The sequence below is a fragment of the Oncorhynchus clarkii genome, chromosome 15 (assembly GCF_045791955.1).
Source record: "Oncorhynchus clarkii lewisi isolate Uvic-CL-2024 chromosome 15, UVic_Ocla_1.0, whole genome shotgun sequence".
NCBI classification, from domain to species: domain Eukaryota; kingdom Metazoa; phylum Chordata; class Actinopteri; order Salmoniformes; family Salmonidae; genus Oncorhynchus; species Oncorhynchus clarkii.
Window position 1 is genome coordinate 737,270 of NC_092161.1, and position 26,246 is coordinate 763,515.

The window sequence follows — 26,246 nt, forward strand, 5'->3', positions numbered from 1 at the left end:
CAGAGTCAATATGGAGGCTATATACAGGGGTTACCGGTACAGAGTCAATATGGAGGCTATATACAGGGGTTACCGGTACAGAGTCAATGTGGAGGCTATATACAGGGGGGTACCGGTACAGAGTCAATATAGAGGCTATATACAGGGGTTACCGGTACAGAGTCAATGTGGAAGCTATATAAAGGGGTTACCGGTACAGAGTCAATATGGAGGCTATATACAGGGGTTACCGGTACAGAGTCAATATGGAGGCTATATACAGGAGTTACCGGTACAGAGTCAATATGGAGGCTATATACAGGGGTTACCGGTACAGAGTCAATATGGAGGCTATATACAGGGGTTACCGGTACAGAGTCAATATGGAGGCTATATACAGGGGTTACCGGTACAGAGTCAATATGGAGGCTATATACAGGGGTTACTGGTACAGAGTCAATATGGAGGCTATATACAGGGGTTACCGGTACAGAGTCAATGTGGAGGCTATATACAGGGGTTACCGGTACAGAGTCAATATGGAGGCTATATACAGGTGGTACAGATCAATATGGAGGCTATATACAGGGGTTACCGGTACAGAGTCAATATGGAGGCTATATACAGGGGTTACCGGTACAGAGTCAATATGGAGGCTATATACAGGGGGTACAGAGTCAATATGGAGGCTATATACAGGGGGTACAGAGTCAAAATGGAGGCTATATATAGGGGTTACCGGTACAGAGTCGATATGGAGGCTATATACAGGGTGTTAAAGTACAGAGTCAATGTGGAGGCTATATACAGGGGTTACCGGTACAGAGTCAATATGGAGGCTATATACAGGGTGTACAGAGTCAATGTGGAGACTATATACAGGGTGTACAGAGTCAATGTGGAGACTATATACAGGGGTTACCGGTACAGAGTCAATGTGGAGGCTATATACAGGGTGTTACCGGTAAAGAGTCAATATGGAGGCTATATACAGGGGTTACCGGTACGGAGTCAATATGGAGGCTATATACAGGGTGTTACCGGTACTGAGTCAATATGGAGGTTATATACAGGGTGTACAGAGTCAATATGGAGGCTATATACAGGGGTTACCGGTACAGAGTCAATATGGAGGCTATATACAGGGGTTACCGGTACAGAGTCAATATGGAGGCTATATACAGGTGGTACAGACTCAATATGGAGGCTATATACAGGGGTTACCGGTACAGAGTCAATATGGAGGCTATATACAGGGGTTACCGGTACAGAGTCAATATGGAGGCTATATACAGGGGGTACAGAGTCAATATGGAGGCTATATACAGGGGTTACCGGTACAGAGTCAATATGGAGGCTATATACAGGGGGTACAGAGTCAATATGGAGGCTATATACAGGGGGTACAGAGTCAAAATGGAGGCTATATATAGGGGTCACCGGTACAGAGTCGATATGGAGGCTATATACAGGGTGTTAAAGTACAGAGTCAATGTGGAGGCTATATACAGGGGTTACCGGTACAGAGTCAATATGGAGGCTATATACAGGGTGTACAGAGTCAATGTGGAGACTATATACAGGGTGTACAGAGTCAATGTGGAGACTATATACAGGGGTTACCGGTACAGAGTCAATGTGGAGGCTATATACAGGGTGTTACCGGTAAAGAGTCAATATGGAGGCTATATACAGGGGTTACCGGTACGGAGTCAATATGGAGGCTATATACAAGGTGTTACCGGTACTGAGTCAATATGGAGGTTATATACAGGGTGTACAGAGTCAATATGGAGGCTATATACAGGGGTTACCGGTACAGAGTCAATATGGAGGCTATATACAGGGGGTACAGAGTCAATATGGAGGCTATATACAGGGTTACCGGTACAGAGTCAATGTGGAGGCTATATACAGGGTGTACTGAGTCAATGTGGAGACTATATACAGGGTGTACAGAGTCAATATGGAGGCTATATACAGGGTGTACAGAGTCATGGTGGAGACTATATACAGGGGTTACCGGTACAGAGTCAATATGGAGGCTATATACAGGGTGTTACCGGTAAAGAGTCAATATGGAGGCTATATACAGGGGTTACCGGTACGGAGTCAATATGGAGGCTATATACAGGGTGTTACCGGTACTGAGTCAATATGGAGGTTATATACAGGGTGTACAGAGTCAATATGGAGGCTATATACAGGGGTTACCGGTACAGAGTCAATATGGAGGCTATATACAGGGTGTACAGAGTCAATATGGAGGCTATATACATGGGTTACCGGTACAGAGTCAATATGGAGGTTATATACAGGGGTTACCGGTACAGAGTCAATATGGAGGCTATATACAGGGTGTACAGAGTCAATACGGAGGCCATATACAGTGGGTAAAGAGTCAATATGGAGGCTATATACAGGGTTACCGGTACAGAGTCAATGTGGAGGCTATATACAGGGTGTACAGAGTCAATGTGGAGACTATATACAGGGTGTACAGAGTCAATGTGGAGGCTATATATAGGGTGTACAGAGTCAATGTGGAGACTATATACAGGGGTTACCGGTACAGAGTCAATATGGAGGCTATATACAGGGTGTTACCGGTAAAGAGTCAATATGGATGCTATATACAGGGGTTACCGGTACGGAGTCAATATGGAGGCTATATACAGGGTGTTACCGGTACTGAGTCAATATGGAGGTTATATACAGGGTGTACAGAGTCAATATGGAGGCTATATACAGGGGTTACCGGTACAGAGTCAATATGGAGGCTATATACAGGGTGTACAGAGTCAATATGGAGGCTCTATACATGGGTTACCGGTACAGAGTCAATATGGAGGCTATATACAGGGGTTACCGGTACAGAGTCAATATGGAGGCTATATACAGGGTGTACAGAGTCAATACGGAGGCCATATACAGTGGGTACAGAGTCAATATGGAGGCTATATACAGGGTTACCGGTACAGAGTCAATGTGGAGGCTATATACAGGGTGTACAGAGTTAATGTGGAGACTATATACAGGGTGTACAGAGTCAATGTGGAGGCTATATACAGGGTGTACAGAGTCAATGTGGAGACTATATACAGGGGTTACCGGTACAGAGTCAATATGGAGGCTATATACAGGGTGTTACCGGTACTGAGTCAATATGGAGGTTATATACAGGGTGTACAGAGTCAATATGGAGGCTATATACAGGGGTTACCGGTACAGAGTCAATATGGAGGCTATATACAGGGGGTACAGAGTCAATATGGAGGCTATATACAGGGTTACCGGTACAGAGTCAATGTGGAGGCTATATACAGGGTGTACAGAGTCAATGTGGAGACTATATACAGGGTGTACAGAGTCAATATGGAGGCTATATACAGGGTGTACAGAGTCAATGTGGAGACTATATACAGGGGTTACCGGTACAGAGTCAATATGGAGGCTATATACAGGGTGTTACCGGTAAAGAGTCAATATGGAGGCTATATACAGGGGTTTCCGGTACGGAGTCAATATGGAAGCTATATACAGGGTGTTACCGGTACTGAGTCAATATGGAGGTTATATACAGGGTGTACAGAGTCAATATGGAGGCTATATACAGGGGTTACCGGTACAGAGTCAATATGGAGGCTATATACAGGGGGTACAAAGTCAATATGGAGGCTATATACAGGGTTACCGGTACAGAGTCAATGTGGAGGCAACATACAGGGGTTACCGGTACAGAGTCAATATGGAGGCTATATACAAGGTGTACAGAGTCAATATGTAGGCTATATACAGGGATTACCAGTACAGAGTCAATATGGAGGCTATATACAGGGTGTTACCGGTAAAGAGTCAATATACAGGGTGTTACCGGTACTGAGTCAATATGGAGGTTATATACAGGGTGTACAGAGTCAATATGGAGGCTATATACAGGGGTTACCGGTACAGAGTCAATATGGAGGCTATATACAGGGGGTACAGAGTCAATATGGAGGCTATATACAGGGTTACCGGTACATAGTCAATGTGGAGGCAACATACAGGGGTTACCGGTACAGAGTCAATATGGAGGCTATATACAGGGGGTACAGAGTCAATATGGAGGCTATATACAGGGTGTACAGAGTCAAAATGGAGGCTATATACAGGGGTTACCGGTACTGAGTCAATATGGAGGTTATATACAGGATGTTACCGGTAAAGAGTCAATATGGAGGCTATATACAGGGGGTACCGGTACAGAGTCAATATGGAGGCTATATACAGGGGTTACCGGTACAGAGTCAATGTGGAGGCTATATACAGGGGTTACCGGTACAGAGTCAATGTGGAGGCTATATACAGGGTGTACAGAGTCAATATGGAGGCTATATACAGGGGTTACCGGTACAGAGTCAATGTGGAGGCTATATACAGGGGTTACCGGTACAGAGTCAATGTGGAGACTATATACAGGGGGTACCGGTACAGAGTCAATATGGAGGCTATATACAGGGTGTTACCGGTAAAGAGTCAATATACAGGGTGTTACCGGTACTGAGTCAATATGGAGGTTATATACAGGGTGTACAGAGTCAATATGGAGGCTATATACAGGGGTTACCGGTACAGAGTCAATATGGAGGCTATATACAGGGGGTACAGATTCAATATGGAGGCTATATACAGGGTTACCGGTACAGAATCAATGTGGAGGCAACATACAGGGGTTACCGGTACAGAGTCAATATGGAGGCTATATACAGGGGGTACAGAGTCAATATGGAGGCTATATACAGGGTGTACAGAGTCAAAATCGAGGCTATATACAGGGGTTACCGGTACAGAGTCAATATGGAGGCTATATGCAGGGTGTTACCGGTAAAGAGTCAATATGGAGGCTATATACAGGGGGTACCGGTACAGAGTCAATATGGAGGCTATATACAGGGGTTACCGGTACAGAGTCAATATGGAGGCTATATACAGGGGTTACCGGTACAGAGTCAATATGGAGGCTATATACAGGGGTTACCGGTACAGAGTCAATATGGAGGCTATATACAGGGGTTACCGGTACAGAGTCAATATGGAGGCTATATACAGGGGTTACCGGTACAGAGTCAATATGGAGGCTATATACAGGGGTTACCGGTACAGTCAATATGGAGGCTATATACAGGGGTTACCGGTACAGAGTCAATGTGGAGGCTATATACAGGGGGGTACCGGTACAGAGTCAATATGGAGGCTATATACAGGGGTTACCGGTACAGAATCAATGTGGAAGCTATATAAAGGGGTTACCGGTAAAGAGTCAATATGGAGGCTATATACAGGGGTTACCGGTACAGAGTCAATATGGAGGCTATATACAGGGTGTACAGAGTCAATATGGAGGCTTTATACATGGGTTACCGGTACAGAGTCTATGTGGAGGCTATATACAGGGTGTACAGAGTCAATATGGAGGCTATATACAGGGGTTACCGGTACAGAGTCAATGTGGAGGCTATATACAGGGGTTACCGGTACAGAGTCAATGTGGAGGCTATATACAGGGTGTACAGAGTCAATATGGAGGCTATATACAGGGGTTACCGGTACAGAGTCAATGTGGAGGCTATATACAGGTTTTACCGGTACAGAGTCAATGTGGAGACTATATACAGGGGGTACTGGTACAGAGTCAATATGGAGGCTATATACAGGGGTTACCGGTACAGAGTCAATATGGAGGCTATATACAGGGGTTACCGGTACAGAGTCAATATGGAGGCTATATACAGGGGTTACCGGTACAGAGTCAATATGGAGGCTATATACAGGGGTTACCGGTACAGAGTCAATATGGAGGCTATATACAGGGGTTACCGTTACACAGTCAATATGGAGGCTATATACAGGGGGTACTGGTACAGAGTCAATATGGAGGCTATATACAGGGGTTACCGGTACAGAGTCAATATGGAGGCTATATACAGGGGTTACCGGTACAGAGTCAATCTGGAGGCTATATACAGGGGTTACCGGTACAGAGTCAATATGGAGGCTATATACAGGGGTTACCGGTACAGAGTCAATATGGAGGCTATATACAGGGGTTACCGGTACAGAGTCAATATGGAGGCTATATACAGGGGGTACATAGTCAATATGGAGGCTATATACAGGGGGTACAGAGTCAATATGGAGGCTATATACAGGGGTTACCGGTACAGAGTCAATATGGAGGCTATATACAGGGGGTACAAAGTCAATATGGAGGCTATATACAGGGTTACCGGTACAGAGTCAATGTGGAGGCAACATACAGGGGTTACCGGTACAGAGTCAATATGGAGGCTATATACAGGGGTTACCGGTACAGAGTCAATATGGAGGCTATATACAGGGGTTACAGAGTCAATGTGGAGACTATATACAGGGTGTACAGAGTCAATGTGGAGGCTATATACAGGGTGTACAGAGTCAATGTGGAGGCTATATACAGGGGTTACCGGTACAGAGTCAATATGGAGGCTATATACAGGGGTTACCGGTACAGAGTCAATATGGAGGCTATATACAGGGGTTACCGGTACAGAGTCAATATGGAGGCTATGTACAGGGGTTACCGGTACAGAGTCAATATGGAGGCTATATACAGGGGTTACCGGTACAGAGTCAATGTGGAGGCTATATACAGGGGGGTACCGGTACAGAGTCAATATGGAGGCTATATACAGGGGTTACCGGTACAGAGTCAATGTGGAAGCTATATAAAGGGGTTACCGGTACAGAGTCAATATGGAGGCTATATACAGGGGTTACCGGTACAGAGTCAATGTGGAGGCTATATACAGGGGGGTACCGGTACAGAGTCAATATGGAGGCTATATACAGGGTTTACCGGTACAGAGTAAAAATGGAGGCTATATACAGGGGTTACCGGTACAGAGTCAATATGGAGGCTATATACAGGGGGTACAGAGTCAATATGGAGGCTATATACAGGGTGTACAGAGTCAAAATGGAGGCTATATACAGGGGTTACCGGTACAGAGTCAATATGGAGGCTATATACAGGGTGTTACCGGTAAAGAGTCAATATGGAGGCTATATACAGGGGGTACCGGTACAGAGTCAATATGGAGGCTATATACAGGGGTTACCGGTACAGAGTCAATATGGAGGCTATATACAGGGGTTACCGGTACAGAGTCAATATGGAGGCTATATACAGGGGTTACCGGTACAGAGTCAATATGGAGGCTATATACAGGGGTTACCGGTACAGAGTCAATATGGAGGCTATATACAGGTTGTACAGAGTCAATATGGAGGCTATATACAGGGGTTACCGGTACAGAGTCAATATGGAGGCTATATACAGGGGTTACCGGTAAAGAGTCAATATGGAGGCTATATACAGGGGGTACAGAGTCAATATGGAGGCTATATACAGGGGGTGCAGAGTCAAAATGGAGGCTATATATAGGGGTTACCGGTACAGAGTCGATATGGAGGCTATATACAGGGGTTACCGGTACAGAGTCAATGTGGAGGCTATATACAGGGTGTACAGAGTCAATGTGGAGACTATATACAGGGTGTACAGAGTCAATGTGGAGGCTATATACAGGGCGTACAGAGTCAATGTGGAGACTATATACAGGGGTTACCGGTACAGAGTCAATGTGGAGGCTATATACAGGGTGTTACCGGTAAAGAGTCAATATGGAGGCTATATACAGGGGTTACCGGTACGGAGTCAATATGGAGGCTATATACAGGGTGTTACCGGTACTGAGTCAATATGGAGGTTATATACAGGGTGTACAGAGTCAATATGGAGGCTATATACAGGGGTTACCGGTACAGAGTCAATATGGAGGCTATATACAGGTTGTACAGAGTCAATATGGAGGCTATATACAGGGGTTACCGGTACAGAGTCAATATGGAGGCTATATACAGGGGCTACCGGTAAAGAGTCAATATGGAGGCTATATACAGGGGGTACAGAGTCAATATGGTGGCTATATACAGGGTTACCGGTACAGAGTCAATGTGGAGGCTATATACAGGGTGTACTGAGTCAATGTGGAGACTATATACAGGGTGTACAGAGTCAATATGGAGGCTATATACAGGGTGTACAGAGTCATGGTGGAGACTATATACAGGGGTTACCGGTACAGAGTCAATATGGAGGCTATATACAGGGTGTTACCGGTAAAGAGTCAATATGGAGGCTATATACAGGGGTTACCGGTACTGAGTCAATATGGAGGCTATATACAGGGTGTTACCGGTACTGAGTCAATATGGAGGTTATATACAGGGTGTACAGAGTCAATATGGAGGCTATATACAGGGGTTACCGGTACAGAGTCAATATGGAGGCTATATACAGGGTGTACCGAGTCAATATGGAGGCTCTATACATGGGTTACCGGTACAGAGTCAATATGGAGGCTATATACAGGGGTTACCGGTACAGAGTCAATATGGAGGCTATATACAGGGTGTACAGAGTCAATACGGAGGCCATATACAGTGGGTACAGAGTCAATATGGAGGCTATATACAGGGTTACCGGTACAGAGTCAATGTGGAGGCTATATACAGGGTGTACAGAGTCAATGTGGAGACTATATACAGGGTGTACAGAGTCAATGTGGAGGCTATATACAGGGTGTACAGAGTCAATGTGGAGACTATATACAGGGGTTACCGGTACAGAGTCAATATGGAGGCTATATACAGGGTGTTACCGGTAAAGAGTCAATATGGAGGCTATATACAGGGGTTACCGGTACGGAGTCAATATGGAGGCTATATACAGGGTGTTACCGGTACTGAGTCAATATGGAGGTTATATACAGGGTGTACAGAGTCAATATGGAGGCTATATACAGGGGTTACCGGTACAGAGTCAATATGGAGGCTATATACAGGTTGTACAGAGTCAATATGGAGGCTATATACAGGGGTTACCGGTACAGAGTCAATATGGAGGCTATATACAGGGGCTACCGGTAAAGAGTCAATATGGAGGCTATATACAGGGGGTACAGAGTCAATATGGTGGCTATATACAGGGTTACCGGTACAGAGTCAATGTGGAGGCTATATACAGGGTGTACTGAGTCAATGTGGAGACTATATACAGGGTGTACAGAGTCAATATGGAGGCTATATACAGGGTGTACAGAGTCATGGTGGAGACTATATACAGGGGTTACCGGTACAGAGTCAATATGGAGGCTATATACAGGGTGTTACCGGTAAAGAGTCAATATGGAGGCTATATACAGGGGTTACCGGTACGGAGTCAATATGGAGGCTATATACAGGGTGTTACCGGTACTGAGTCAATATGGAGGTTATATACAGGGTGTACAGAGTCAATATGGAGGCTATATACAGGGGTTACCGGTACAGAGTCAATATGGAGGCTATATACAGGGTGTACAGAGTCAATATGGAGGCTCTATACATGGGTTACCGGTACAGAGTCAATATGGAGGCTATATACAGGGGTTACCGGTACAGAGTCAATATGGAGGCTATATACAGGGTGTACAGAGTCAATACGGAGGCCATATACAGTGGGTACAGAGTCAATATGGAGGCTATATACAGGGTTACCGGTACAGAGTCAATGTGGAGGCTATATACAGGGTGTACAGAGTCAATGTGGAGACTATATACAGGGTGTACAGAGTCAATGTGGAGGCTATATACAGGGTGTACAGAGTCAATGTGGAGACTATATACAGGGGTTACCGGTACAGAGTCAATATGGAGGCTATATACAGGGTGTTACCGGTAAAGAGTCAATATGGAGGCTATATACAGGGGTTACCGGTACGGAGTCAATATGGAGGCTATATACAGGGTGTTACCGGTACTGAGTCAATATGGAGGTTATATACAGGGTGTACAGAGTCAATATGGAGGCTATATACAGGGGTTACCGGTACAGAGTCAATATGGAGGCTATATACAGGGGGTACAGAGTCAATATGGAGGCTATATACAGGGTTACCGGTACAGAGTCAATGTGGAGACTATATACAGGGTGTACAGAGTCAATATGGAGGCTATATACAGGGTGTACAGAGTCAATGTGGAGACTATATACAGGGGTTACCGGTACAGAGTCAATATGGAGGCTATATACAGGGTGTTACCGGTAAAGAGTCAATATGGAGGCTATATACAGGGGTTACCGGTACGGAGTCAATATGGAGGCTATATACAGGGTGTTACCGGTACTGAGTCAATATGGAGGTTATATACAGGGTGTACAGAGTCAATATGGAGGCTATATACAGGGGTTACCGGTACAGAGTCAATATGAAGGCTATATACAGGGGGTACAAAGTCAATATGGAGGCTATATACAGGGTTACCGGTACAGAGTCAATGTGGAGGCAACATACAGGGGTTACCGGTACAGAGTCAATATGGAGGCTATATACAGGGGGTACCGGTACAGAGTCAATATGGAGGCTATATACAGGGGTTACCGGTACAGAGTCAATATGGAGGCTATATACAGGGGTTACCGGTACAGAGTCAATATGGAGGCTATATACAGGGGTTACCGGTACAGAGTCAATATGGAGGCTATATACAGGTGGTACAGAGTCAATATGGAGGCTATATACAGGGGTTACCGGTACAGAGTCAATATGGAGGCTATATACAGGGGTTACCGGTACAGAGTCAATATGGAGGCTATATACAGGGGGTACAGAGTCAATATGGAGGCTATATACAGGGGTTACCGGTACAGAGTCAATATGGAGGCTATATACAGGGGGTACAGAGTCAATATGGAGGCTATATACAGGGGGTACAGAGTCAAAATGGAGGCTATATATAGGGGTTACCGGTACAGAGTCGATATGGAGGCTATATACAGGGTGTTACAGTACAGAGTCAATGTGGAGGCTATATACAGGGGTTACCGGTACAGAGTCAATGTGGAGGCTATATACAGGGTGTACAGAGTCAATGTGGAGACTATATACAGGGTGTACAGAGTCAATGTGGAGGCTATATACAGGGTGTACAGAGTCAATGTGGAGACTATATACAGGGGTTACAGAGTCAATGTGGAGGCTATATACAGGGTGTTACCGGTAAAGAGTCAATATGGAGGCTATATACAGGGGTTACCGGTACGGGGTCAATATGGAGGCTATATACAGGGTGTTACCGGTACTGAGTCAATATGGAGGTTATATACAGGGTGTACAGAGTCAATATGGAGGCTATATACAGGGGTTACTGGTACAGAGTCAATATGGAGGCTATATACAGGGGGTACCGGTTACAGAGTCAATGTGGAGACTATATACAGGGTGTACAGAGTCAATATGGAGGCTATATACAGGGTGTACAGAGTCAATGTGGAGACTATATACAGGGGTTACCGGTACAGAGTCAATATGGAGGCTATATACAGGGTGTTACCGGTAAAGAGTCAATATGGAGGCTATATACAGGGGTTACCGGTACGGAGTCAATATGGAGGCTATATTTAGGGTGTCACTGGTACTGAGTCAATATGGAGGTTATATACAGGGTGTACAGAGTCAATATGGAGGCTATATACAGGGGTTACTGGTACAGAGTCAATATGGAGGCTATATACAGGGGGTACAGAGTCAATATGGAGGCTCTATACATGGATTACCGGTACAGAGTCAATATGGAGGCTATATACAGGGGTTACCGGTACAGAGTCAATATGGAGGCTATATACAGGGTGTACAGAGTCAATACGGAGGCCATATACAGTGGGTACAGAGTCAATATGGAGGCTATATACAGGGTTACCGGTACAGAGTCAATGTGGAGGCTATATACAGGGTGTACAGAGTCAATGTGGAGACTATATACAGGGTGTACAGAGTCAATGTGGAGGCTATATACAGGGTGTACAGAGTCAATGTGGAGACTATATACAGGGGTTACCGGTACAGAGTCAATATGGAGGCTATATACAGGGTGTTACCGGTAAAGAGTCAATATGGAGGCTATATACAGGGGTTACCGGTACGGAGTCAATATGGAGGCTATATACAGGGTGTTACCGGTACTGAGTCAATATGGAGGTTATATACAGGGTGTACAGAGTCAATATGGAGGCTATATACAGGGGTTACCGGTACAGAGTCAATATGGAGGCTATATACAGGGGGTACAGAGTCAATATGGAGGCTATATACAGGGTGTACAGAGTCAATGTGGAGACTATATACAGGGGTTACCGGTACAGAGTCAATATGGAGGCTATATACAGGGTGTTACCGGTAAAGAGTCAATATGGAGGCTATATACAGGGGTTACCGGTACGGAGTCAATATGGAGGCTATATACAGGGTGTCACCGGTACTGAGTCAATATGGAGGTTATATACAGGGTGTACAGAGTCAATATGGAGGCTATATACAGGGGTTACTGGTACAGAGTCAATATGGAGGCTATATACAGGGGGTACAGAGTCAATATGGAGGCTCTATACATGGATTACCGGTACAGAGTCAATATGGAGGCTATATACAGGGGTTACCGGTACAGAGTCAATATGGAGGCTATATACAGGGTGTACAGAGTCAATACGGAGGCCATATACAGTGGGTACAGAGTCAATATGGAGGCTATATACAGGGTTACCGGTACAGAGTCAATGTGGAGGCTATATACAGGGTGTACAGAGTCAATGTGGAGACTATATACAGGGTGTACAGAGTCAATGTGGAGGCTATATACAGGGTGTACAGAGTCAATGTGGAGACTATATACAGGGGTTACCGGTACAGAGTCAATATGGAGGCTATATACAGGGTGTTACCGGTAAAGAGTCAATATGGAGGCTATATACAGGGGTTACCGGTACGGAGTCAATATGGAGGCTATATACAGGGTGTTACCGGTACTGAGTCAATATGGAGGTTATATACAGGGTGTACAGAGTCAATATGGAGGCTATATACAGGGGTTACCGGTACAGAGTCAATATGGAGGCTATATACAGGGGGTACAGAGTCAATATGGAGGCTATATACAGGGTTACCGGTACAGAGTCAATATGGAGGCTATATACAGGGTGTACAGAGTCAATGTGGAGACTATATACAGGGGTTACCGGTACAGAGTCAATATGGAGGCTATATACAGGGTGTTACCGGTAAAGAGTCAATATGGAGGCTATATACAGGGGTTACCAGTACGGAGTCAATATGGAGGCTATATACAGGGTGTTACCGGTACTGAGTCAATATGGAGGTTATATACAGGGTGTACAGAGTCAATATGGAGGCTATATACAGGAGTTACCGGTACAGAGTCAATATGGAGGCTATATACAGGGTTATTGGTACAGAGTCAATGTGGAGGCAACATACAGGGGTTACCGGTACAGAGTCAATATGGAGGCTATATACAGGGTGTACAGAGTCAATATGTAGGCTATATACAGGGGTTACCGGTACATAGTCAATATGGAGGCTATATACAAGGTGTTACCGGTAAAGAGTCAATATGGAGGCTATATACAGGGGTTACCTGTACGGAGTCAATATGGAGGCTATATACAGGGTGTTACCGGTACTGAGTCAATATGGAGGTTATATACAGAGTGTACAGAGTCAATATGGAGGCTATATACAGGGTTACCGGTACAGAGTCAATGTGGAGGCAACATACAGGGTGTACAGAGTCAATATGGAGGCTCTATACATGGGTTACCGGTACAGAGTCAATATGGAGGCTATATACAGGGGTTACCGGTACAGAGTCAATATGGAGGCTATATACAGGTTGTACAGAGTCAATACGGAGGCCATATACAGTGGGTACAGAGTCAATATGGAGGCTATATACAGGGGGTACAGAGTCAATATGGAGGCTATATACAGGGGTTACCGGTACAGAGTCAATATGGAGGCAATATACAGGGTGTTACAGTACAGAGTCAATGTGGAGGCTATATACAGGGTGTATCGGTACAGAATCAATGTGGAGGCTATATACAGCGTGTACAGAGTCAATATGGAGGCTATATACAGGGGTTACCGGTACAGAGTCTATATACAGGGGGTACAGAGTCAATATGGAGGCTATATACAGTGGTTACCGGTACAGAGTCAATATGGAGGCTATATACAGGGTGTACGGAGTCAATATGGAGGCTATATATAGGGGGTACTGAGCCAATATGGAGGCTATATACAGGGGGTACAGAGTCAATATGGAGGCTATATACAGGGGTTACCGGTACAGAGTCAATATGGAGGCTATATACAGGGTGTTACCGGTACTCAGTCAATGTGGAGGCTATATACAGGGGTTACTGGTACAGAGTCAATATGGAGGCTATATACAGGGGTTACCGGTACAGAGTCAATATGGAGGCTATATACAGGGTGTTACAGTACAGAGTCAATGTGGAGGCTATATACAAGGTTTACAGGTACAGAGTCAATGTGGAGGCTATATACAGGGTGTTACCGGTACAGAGTCCATGTGGAGGCTATATACAGGGGGTACCGGTACTGAGTCAATGTGGAGGCTATATACAGGGTGTTACCAGTACTGAGTCAATGTGGAGGCAATATAAGGGGGTACCACTACAGAGTCAATGTGGAGGCTATATACAGGGTGTTACCGGTACAGAGTCCATGTGGAGGCTATATACAGGGGGTACCGGTACAGAGTCAATGTGGAGGCTATATACAGGGGGTACCGGTACAGAGTCAATGTGGAGGCTATATACAGGGTGTTACCGGTACAGTGTCAATGTGGAGGCTATATACAGGGGGTACCGGTATCGAGTCAATGTGCAGGTTAGTTAGTCAAGTTATTTTGTACATGTAGCTAGGGGTAAAGTGACTATGCATAGCTAATAAACAGCGAGAAGCAACAGTGTAAAAACAAAGGTAGGGGGCCGTGTCAATGTAAATAGTCCGGGTGGCCATTTGATACATTTTCCAGCAGTCTGACAGTAGTATGACTTGGGGGGAGAATTTTGGTCCTAGACTTGGCGCTCCGGTACCGCTTGCCATGTGGTAGCAGAGAGAACAGTCTGTGACTAGGGTGACTGGAATCTTTGACATTTTTGGGACTTTCTCTTTGGGCCTTCCACCGAGTATACATTGGGGCAAAAAAGTATTTAGTCAGCCACCAATTGTGCAAGTTCTCCCACTTAAAAAGATGAGAGAGTGCTGTAATTTTCATCATAGGTACACTTCAACTATGACAGACAAACAAAGACACATTATTTTCTCCAGAAAATCACATTGTAGAATTTTTTATGAATTTATTTGCAAATTATGGTGGAAAATAAGTATTTGGTCACCTACAAACAAGCAAGATTTCTGGCTCTCACAGACCTGTAACTTCTTCTTTAAGAGGCTCCTCTGTCCTCCACTCATTATCTGTATTAATGGCACCTGTTTGAACTTGTTATCAGTATAAAAGACACCTGTCCACAACCTCAAACAGTCACACTCCAAACTCCACTATGGCCAAGACCAAAGAGCTGTCAAAGGACACCAGAAACCAAATTGTAGACCTGCACTAGCCTGGGAAGACTGAATCTGCAATAGGTAAGCAGCTTGGTTTGAAGAAATCAACTGTGGGAGCAATTATTAGGAAATGGAAGACATACAAGACCACTGATAATCTCACTCGATCTGGGGTTCCACGCAAGATCTCACCCAGTGGGGTCAAAATGATCACAAGAACGGTGAGCAAAAATCCCAGAACCACACAGGGGGACATAGTGAATGACCTGCAGAGAGCTGGGACCAAAGTAACAAAGCCTACCATCAGTAACACACTACGCCGCCAGGGACTCAAATCCTGCAGTGCCAGACGTGTCCCCCTGCTTAAGCCAGTACATGTCCAGGCCCGTCTGAAGTTTGCTAGAGAGCATTTGGATGATCCAGACGAAGATTGGGAGAATGTCATATGGTCAGATGAAACCAAAATAGAACTTTTTGGTAAAAACTCAACTCGTCGTGTTTGGAGGACAAAAAATGCTGAGTTGCATCCAAAGAACACCATACCTACTGTGAAGCATGGGGGTGGAAACATCATGCTTTGGGGCTGTTTTTCTGCAAAGGGACCAGGACAACTGACCCGTGTAAAGGGAAGAATGAATGGGGCCATGTATCGTGAGATTTTGAGTGAAAACCTCCTTCCATCATCAAGGGCATTGAAGATGAAATGTGGCTGGGTCTTTCCGCATGACAATGATCCCAAACACACCGCCCGGGCAACGAAGGAGTGGCTTCGTAAGAAGCATTTCAAGGTCCTGGAGTGGCCTAGCCAGTCTCCAGATCTCAACCCCATAGAAAATCTTTGGAGGGAGTTGAAAGTCCGTGTTGCCCAGCAACAGCCCCAAAACATCACTGCTCTAAATCAAATCAAATCAAATCAAATTTTATTTGTCACATACACATGGTTAGCAGATGTTAATGCGAGTGTAGCGAAATGCTTGTGCTTCTAGTTCCGACAATGCAGTAATAACCAACAAGTAATCTAGCTAACAATTTCAAAACTACTACCTTATAGACACAAGTGTAAGGGGATAAAGAATATGTACATAAAGATATATGAATGAGTGATGATGGTACAAAGCGGCATAGGCAAGATACAGTAGATGGTATTGAGTGCAGTATATGCATATGAGATGAGTATGTAAACAAAGTGGCATAGTTAAAGTGGCAGTATATGATATAGAGTACAGTATATACATATACATATGAGATGAATAATGTAGGGTATGTAAACATTATATTAGGTAGCATTGTTTAAAGTGGCTAGTGATATATTTTACATAATTTCCCATCAATTCCCATTATTAAAGTGGCTGGAGTTGAGTCAGTGTGTTGGCAGCAACTACTCAATGTTAGTGGTGGCTGTTTAACAGTCTGATGGCCTTGAGATAGAAGCTGTTTTTCAGTCTCTCGGTCCCAGTTTTGATGCACCTGTACTGACCTCGCCTTCTGGATGATAGCGGGGTGAACAGGCAGTGGCTCGGGTGGTTGTTGTCCTTGATGATCTTTATGGCCTTCCTGTGACATCGGGTGGTATAGGTGTCCTGGAGGGCAGGTAGTTTGCCCCCGGTGATGCGTTGTGCAGACCTCACTACCCTCTGGAGAGCCTTACGGTTGTGGGCGGAGCAGTTGCCGTACCAGGCGGTGATACAGCCCGACAGGATGCTCTCGATTGTGCATCTGTAGACGTTTGTGAGTGCTTTGGTGACAAGCCGAACTTTTGTTATTGACCAAATACTTATTTTCCACCATAATTTGCAAATAAATTCATTAAAAATCCTACAATATGATTTTCTGGATTTTTTTTCTTCTCATTTTGTCTGTCATAGTTGAAGTGTACCTATGATGAAAATAGGCCTCTCATCTTTTTAAGTGGGAGAACTTGCACAATTGGTGGCTGACTAAATACTTTTTTGCCCCACTGTATATGGTAGGAAGCTTGGCCCCAGTGATGTACTGGGCTGGACGCACTACATACACTCTGTAGTGCCTTACGGGCAGATGCCGAGCAGTTGCATCACTGCCTGGTATGGCAACTGCTCGGCAGAGAATGCTCTCGATGGGGCAGCTGAAGCACTTTTTGAGGATCTGGGGACCCATGCAAAATCTTTTCATTCTCCTGAGGGGGGAAAGGTGTTGTCGAGCCCTCTTCACGACTGTCTTGGTGTGTTTGGACCATGATATTTCATTGGTGATTTGGACACCAAGGATCTTGAAACTCTCGACCCGCTCCACTACAACCCAGTCGATGTAAATGGGGGCCTGCCTTGTCCTGTAGTCTACGATCAGCTCCTTTGTCTTGCTCACATTGAAAGAGAGGTTGTTGTTCTGGCACTACACTGCCAGGTCTCTCTATAGGCTGTCTCATTGTTGTTGTGTCATCAGCAAACTTATTGATGATGTTGGAGTCGTGCTTGGCTATGCAGTGGTGGGTGAACAGGGAGTACAGGACGGGACTAAGCACGCACCCCTGAGGGGCCTCAGTGTTGAGCATCAGTGTGGTGGAGGTGTTGTTGCCTACCCTTACCACCTGGGGGCGGCCCGTCAGGAAGTCCAGGATCCAGTTGTAGAGAAAGGTGTTTAGTCCAGAGTCTTTAACTTAGTGATGAGCTTTGTGGGCACTATGGTGTTGAACTCTGAGCTGTAGTCAATGAATAGCATTCAGTGTGTTCATATTTGTCCAGGTGTGAAAGGGCAGCATGGAGTGCGATTGAGGTTGCGTCATCTGTAGATCTGTTGGGGCGGTATGTGAATTGGAGTAGGTCTAGGGTTTCTGGGATGATGAGCACTTCATGGCCACCGACGTGAGTGCTACGGGGCGGTAGTCATTTAGACAGGTTACCTTATTTTCCTTGGGCACAGGGACTATGGTGGTCTGCTTGAAACATGTAGGCATTACAGATTCGGTCAGGGAGACGTTGAAAATGTAGGTGAAGACACTTGTCAGTTGGTCCACACATGCTCGGAGTACACGTCCTGGTAATCCATCTGGCCCCGCGGCCTTGTGAATGTTGACCTATTTAAAGGTCTTGCTCACATCGGCTGCGGAGAGCGTGATCACACAGTCTTCCGGAACAGCTGGTGCTCTCATGCATGCTTCAACCCTCCGGAACAGCATTCAACTCACATAATGCATAGTTTGTTTAATGTAAAAAACAAATGAATCAATGAAATCGAACCGACCTCAAAAAGCACTAAGTGCTGAGCACTAACATTCAGACACACATCATTATTCAGTAAGTGCCACACAATATGACAGGAGGCATGGGGGGGAGCTGTACTCACGTCATCTCCAGTGTTGTTGGCGTTATAACCACAGTTCAGGGCGATGTCCAGTGGGTGCATTTCAGTCCAACCCTCTGAGGTACATGTCTTAGACAGGTTACCTAGGGAACACATAATACAGGTAGAGGTTACCTTGAGAACACAGGATACAGGTAGAGGTTACCTTGAGAACACAGGATACAGGTAGATGTTACCTAGAGAACACATGATACAGGTAGAGGTTACCTAGAGAACACAGGATACAGGTAGAGGTTACCTAGAGAACACATGATACAGGTAGAGGTTACCTAGAGAACACATGATACAGGTAGAGGTTACCTAGAGAACACAGGGTACAGGTAGATGTTACCTAGAGAACACAGGATACAGGTAGAGGTTAAGTAGGGAACACAGGATACAGGTAGATGTTACCTAGAGAACACAGGATACAGGTAGAGGTTACCTAGAGAACACAGGATACAGGTAGAGGTTAAGGGGAGAACACAGGATACAGGTAGAGGTTAAGGGGAGAGCACAGGATACAGGTAGAGGTTACCTAGAGAACACAGGATACAGGTAGAGGTTAAGGGGAGAACACAGGATACAGGTAGAGGTTAAGGGGAGAACACAGGATACAGGTAGAGGTTAAGTAGGGAACACAGGATACAGGTAGAGGTTACCTATAAAACACTATACAAGTAGATGTTACCTAGATAACACCGGATACAGGTAGAGGTTAAGTAGGGAACACAGGATACAGGTAGAGGTTAAGGGGAGACCACAGGATACAGGTAGAGGTTACCTATAAAACACTATACAGGTAGAGGTTACCTAGAGAACACAGGATACGGGTAGAGGTTACCTAGAGAACACAGGATACAGGTAGAGGTTAAGGGGAGAACACAGGATACAGGTAGAGATTACCTAGAGAACACAGGATACAGGTAGAGGTCACCTAGAGAACACATGATACAGGTAGAGGTTACCTAGAGAACACATAATACAGGTAGAGGTTACCTAGAGAACACAGGATACAGGTAGATGTTACCTAGAGAACACATGATACAGGTAGAGGTTACCTAGAGAACACACTATACAGGTAGAGGTTACCTAGAGAACACATAATACAGGTAGAGGTTACCTAGAGAACACAGGATACAGGTAGATGTTACCTAGAGAACACATGATACAGGTAGAGGTTACCTAGAGAACACAGGATACAGGTAGAGGTTACCTAGAGAACACAGGATACAGGTAGAGGTTAAGTAGGGAACACAGGATACAGGTAGAGGTTACATAGAGAACACAGGATACAGGTAGAGGTTAAGTAGGGAACACAGGATACAGGTAGAGGTTACCTAGAGAACACAGGATACGGGTAGAGGTTACCTAGAGAACACAGGATACAGGTAGAGGTTAAGGGGAGAACACATGATACAGGTAGAGGTTACCTAGAGAACACAGGATACAGGTAGAGGTTACCTAGAGAACACTATACAGGTAGACGTTACCTAGAGAACACAGGATACGGGTAGAGGTTGCCTAGAGAACACAGGATACAGGTAGAGGTTACCTAGAGAACACATGATACAGGTAGACGTTACCTAGAGAACACAGGATACAGGTAGAGGTTACCTAGATAACACAGGATACAGGTAGAGGTTACCTAGAGAACACAGGAGACTGGTAGAGGTTAAGGGGAGAACACAGGATACAGGTAGATGTTACCTAGAGAACACAGGATACAGGTAGAGGTTACCTAGAGAACACATGATACAGGTAGACGTTACCTAGAGAACACAGGATACAGGTAGAGGTTACCTAGAGAACACAGGATACAGGTAGAGGTTACCTAGAGAACACAGGATACAGGTAGAGGTTACCTTGAGAACACAGGATACAGGTAGAGGTTACCTAGAGAACACAGGGTACAGGTAGATGTTACCTAGAGAACACAGGATACAGGTAGATGTTACCTACAGAACACAGGATACAGGTAGAGGTTACCTACAGAACACAGGATACAGGTAGAGGTTAAGGGGAGAACACAGGATACAGGTAGAGGTTAAGTAGGGAACACAGGATACAGGTAGAGGTTACCTTGAGAACACAGGATACTGTTAGAGGTTACCTAGAGAACACAGGATACAGGTAGAGGTTACCTAGAGAACACAGGATACAGGTAACCTAGAGAACACAGGATACAGGTAGAGGTTACCTAGAGAACACAGGATACAGGTAGAGGTTACCTAGAGAAGACAGGATACAGGTAGAGGTTACCTAGAGAACACAGGATACAGGTAGGGGGTAAGGGGAGAACACAGGATACAGGTACATGTTACCTAGAGAACACAGGATACAGGTAGATGTTACCTAGTGAACACAGGATACAGGTAGAGGTTACCTAGAGAACACAGGATACAGGTAGAGGTTACCTAGAGAACACGTGATACAGGTAGACGTTACCTAGAGAACACAGGATACAGGTAGAGGTTACCTAGATAACACAGGATACAGGTAGACGTTACCTAGAGAACACAGGAGACAGGTAGAGGTTACCTTGAGAACACAGGAGACAGGTAGAGGTTACCTTGAGAACACAGGATACAGGTAGAGGTTACCTAGAGAACACATGATACAGGTAGAGGTTACCTTGAGAACACAGGATACAGGTAGAGGTTACCTAGAGAACACAGGATACTGTTAGAGGTTACCTAGAGAACACAGGATACAGGTAGGGGGTAAGGGGAGAACACAGGATACAGGTAGACGTTACCTAGTGAACACAGGATACAGGTAGAGGTTAAGTAGGGAACACAGGATACAGGTAGAGGTTACCTAGAGAACACAGGATACGGGTAGAGGTTACCTAGAGAACACAGGATACAGGTAGAGGTTACCTAGAGAACACATATTACAGGTAGAGGTTACCTTGAGACACAGGATACAGGTAGAGGTTACCTGGAGAACACAGGATACAGGTAGAGGTTAAGTAGGGAACACAGGATACAGGTAGATGTTACCTAGTGAACACAGGATACAGGTAGAGGTTAAGTAGGGAACACAGGATACAGGTAGAGGTTACCTAGAGAACACAGGATACGGGGAGAGGTTACCTAGAGAACACAGGATACAGGTAGAGGTTACCTAGAGAACACATAATACAGGTAGAGGTTACCTTGAGAACACAGGATACAGGTAGAGGTTACCTGGAGAACACAGGATACAGGTAGACGTTACCTACAGAACACAGGATACAGGTAGAGGTTACCTAGAGAACACAGGATACAGGTAGAGGTTAAGGGGATAACACAGGATACAGGTAGAGGTTAAGGGGAGAACACAGGATACAGGTAGATGTTACCTAGAGAACACAGGATACAGGTAGAGGTTACCTAGAGAACACAGGAGACAGGTAGAGGTTACCTAGAGAACACTATACAGGTAGAGGTTACCTAGAGAACACAGGATACAGGTAGAGGTTACCTAGAGAACACTATACAGGTAGAGGTTACCTAGAGAACACAGGATACAGGTAGGGGGTAAGGGGAGAACACAGGATACAGGTAGACGTTACCTAGTGAACACAGGATACAGGTAGAGGTTAAGTAGGGAACACAGGATACAGGTAGAGGTTACCTAGAGAACACAGGATACGGGTAGAGGTTACCTAGAGAACACAGGATACAGGTAGAGGTTACCTAGAGAACACATATTACAGGTAGAGGTTACCTTGAGAACACAGGATACAGGTAGAGGTTACCTGGAGAACACAGGATACAGGTAGAGGTTAAGTAGGGAACACAGGATACAGGTAGATGTTACCTAGTGAACACAGGATACAGGTAGAGGTTAAGTAGGGAACACAGGATACAGGTAGAGGTTACCTAGAGAACACAGGATACGGGGAGAGGTTACCTAGAGAACACAGGATACAGGTAGAGGTTACCTAGAGAATACATAATACAGGTAGAGGTTACCTTGAGAACACAGGATACAGGTAGAGGTTACCTGGAGAACACAGGATACAGGTAGACGTTACCTACAGAACACAGGATACAGGTAGAGGTTACCTAGAGAACACAGGATACAGGTAGAGGTTAAGGGGAGAACACAGGATACAGGTAGAGGTTAAGGGGAGAACACAGGATACAGGTAGATGTTACCTAGAGAACACAGGATACAGGTAGAGGTTACCTAGAGAACACAGGAGACAGGTAGAGGTTACCTAGAGAACACTATACAGGTAGAGGTTACCTAGAGAACACAGGATACAGGTAGAGGTTACCTAGAGAACACTATACAGGTAGAGGTTACCTAGAGAACACAGGATACAGGTAGAGGTTACCTAGAGAACACAGGATACAGGTAGAGGTTAAGGGGAGAACACATGATACAGGTAGAGGTTAAGGGGAGAACACATGATACAGGTAGAGGTTACCTAGAGAACACAGGATACAGGTAGAGGTTACCTAGAGAACACTATACAGGTAGACGTTACCTAGAGAACACAGGATACGGGTAGAGGTTGCCTAGAGAACACAGGATACAGGTAGAGGTTACCTAGAGAACACATGATACAGGTAGACGTTACCTAGAGAACACAGGATACAGGTAGAGGTTACCTAGATAACACAGGATACAGGTAGACGTTACCTAGAGAACACAGGATACAGGTAGAGGTTAAGTAGGGAACACAGGATACAGGTAGAGGTTACCTAGAGAACACAGGATACAGGTAGAGGTTACATAGAGAACACAGGATACAGGTAGAGGTTAAGTAGGGAACACAGGATACAGGTAGAGGTTAGCTAGAAAACACAGGATACAGGTAGAGGTTAAGGGGAGAACACATGATACAGGTAGAGGTTACCTAGAGAACACAGGATACAGGTAGAGGTTACCTAGAGAACACTATACAGGTAGACGTTACCTAGAGAACACAGGATACAGGTAGAGGTTACCTAGATAACACAGGATACAGGTAGACGTTACCTAGAGAACACAGGAGACAGGTAGAGGTTACCTTGAGAACACAGGATACAGGTAGAGGTTACCTAGAGAACACAGGATACGGGTAGAGGTTACCTAGAGAACACAGGATACAGGTAGAGGTTACCTAGAGAACACAGGATACAGGTAGAGGTTAAGGGGAGAACACAGGATACAGGTAGAGGTTACCTAGAAAACACAGGATACAGGTAGAGGTTAAGTAGGGAACACAGGATACAGGTAGAGGTTACCTAGAGAACACAGGATACAGGTAGAGGTTAAGTAGGGAACACAGGATACAGGTAGAGGTTACCTAGAGAACACAGGATACAGGTAGAGGTTAAGGGGAGAACACAGGATACAGGTAGAGGTTACCTAGAAAACACAGGATACAGGTAGAGGTTAAGTAGGGAACACAGGATACAGGTAGAGGTTACCTAGAGAACACAGGATACAGGTAGAGGTTAAGTAGGGAACACAGGATACAGGTAGAGGTTACCTATAAAACACTATACAGGTAGAGGTTACCTAGAGAACACAGGATACAGGTAGAGGTTGCCTAGAGAACACAGGATACAGGTAGATGTTACCTAGAGAACACATGATACAGGTAGAGGTTACCTAGAGAACACAGGATACAGGTAGAGGTTACCTAGAGAACACAGGATACAGGTAGAGGTTAAGGGGAGAACACAGGATACAGGTAGATGTTACCTAGAGAACACAGGATACAGGTAGAGGTTGCCTAGAGAACACAGGATACAGGTAGACGTTACCTAGAGAACACAGGAGACAGGTAGAGGTTGCCTAGAGAACACAGGATACAGGTAGAGGTTGCCTAGAGAACACAGGATACAGGTAGAGGTTAAGTAGGGAACACAGGATACAGGTAGACGTTACCTTGAGAACACAGGATACAGGTAGAGGTTAAGTAGGGAACACAGGATACAGGTAGAGGTTACCTAGAGAACACAGGATACAGGTAGAGGTTAAGGGGAGAACACAGGATACAGGTAGAGGTTACATAGAGAACACAGGATACAGGTAGACGTTACCTAGAGAACACAGGAGACAGGTAGAGGTTACCTTGAGAACACAGGATACAGGTAGAGGTTACCTAGAGAACACAGGATACAGGTAGAGGTTAAGTAGGGAACACAGGATACAGGTAGAGGTTACCTAGAGAACACAGGATACGGGTAGAGGTTACCTGGAGAACACAGGATACAGGTAGACGTTACCTACAGAACACAGGATACAGGTAGAGGTTACCTAGAGAACACAGGATACAGGTAGAGGTTAAGGGGAGAACACAGGATACAGGTAGATGTTACCTAGAGAACACAGGATACAGGTAGAGGTTACCTAGAGAACACAGGAGACAGGTAGAGGTTACCTAGAGAACACTATACAGGTAGACGTTACCTAGAGAACACAGGATACAGGTAGAGGTTACCTAGATAACACAGGATACAGGTAGACGTTACCTAGAGAACACAGGAGACAGGTAGAGGTTACCTAGAGAACACAGGAGACAGGTAGAGGTTAAAGGGAGAACACAGGATACAGGTAGAGGTTACCTAGAGAACACAGGATACAGGTAGAGGTTAAGGGGAGAACACAGGATACAGGTAGAGGTTACCTAGAGAACACAGGATATAGGTAGAGGTTACCTAGAGAACACATGATACAGGTAGAGGTTACCTAGAGAACACATAATACAGGTAGAGGTTACCTAGAGAACACAGGATACAGGTAGAGGTTACCTTGAGAACACAGGATACAGGTAGAGGTTACCTAGAGAACACAGGATACAGTTAGAGGTTACCTAGAGAACACAGGATACAGGTAGAGGTTACCTAGAGAACACAGGATACAGGTAGAGGTTACCTAGAGAACACATGATACAGGTAGAGGTTACCTAGAGAACACAGGATACAGGTAGAGGTTACCTTGAGAACACAGGATACAGGTAGAGGTTACCTAGAGAACACAGGATACAGGTAGAGGTTACCTAGAGAACACAGGATACAGGTAGAGGTTAAGTACGGAACACAGGATACAGGTAGAGGTTACCTATAGAACACTATACAGGTAGAGGTTACCTAGAGAACACAGGATACGGATAGAGGTTACCTAGAGAACACAGGATACAGGTAGAGGTTAAGGGGAGAACACAGGATACAGGTAGAGGTTACCTAGAGAACACAGGATACAGGTAGAGGTTACCTAGAGAACACAGGATACAGGTAGAGGTTAAGTAGGGAGCACAGGATACAGGTAGAGGTTGCCTAGAGAACACAGGATACAGGTAGAGGTTACCTAGAGAACACATGATACAGGTAGAGGTTACCTAGAGAACACATAATACAGGTAGAGGTTACCTAGAGAACACAGGATACAGGTAGAGGTTACCTTGAGAACACAGGATACAGGTAGAGGTTACCTAGAGAACACAGG

At 45.0% G+C, this 26,246-nt stretch overlaps 1 protein-coding gene across 1 annotated transcript in view; it reads right to left on the bottom strand.

The window, feature by feature from the left end:
* The window catches only part of LOC139366648 (vasoactive intestinal peptide receptor 1b), a 319,811-nt gene that overhangs the window by 169,103 nt on the left and 124,462 nt on the right, over nt 1-26,246 (bottom strand). The window contains exon 4 of the mRNA XM_071104323.1: nt 18,816-18,916. Within this exon, the coding sequence (XP_070960424.1) occupies nt 18,816-18,916 (101 nt within the window). The remainder of the gene's footprint in view (nt 1-18,815; nt 18,917-26,246) is intronic.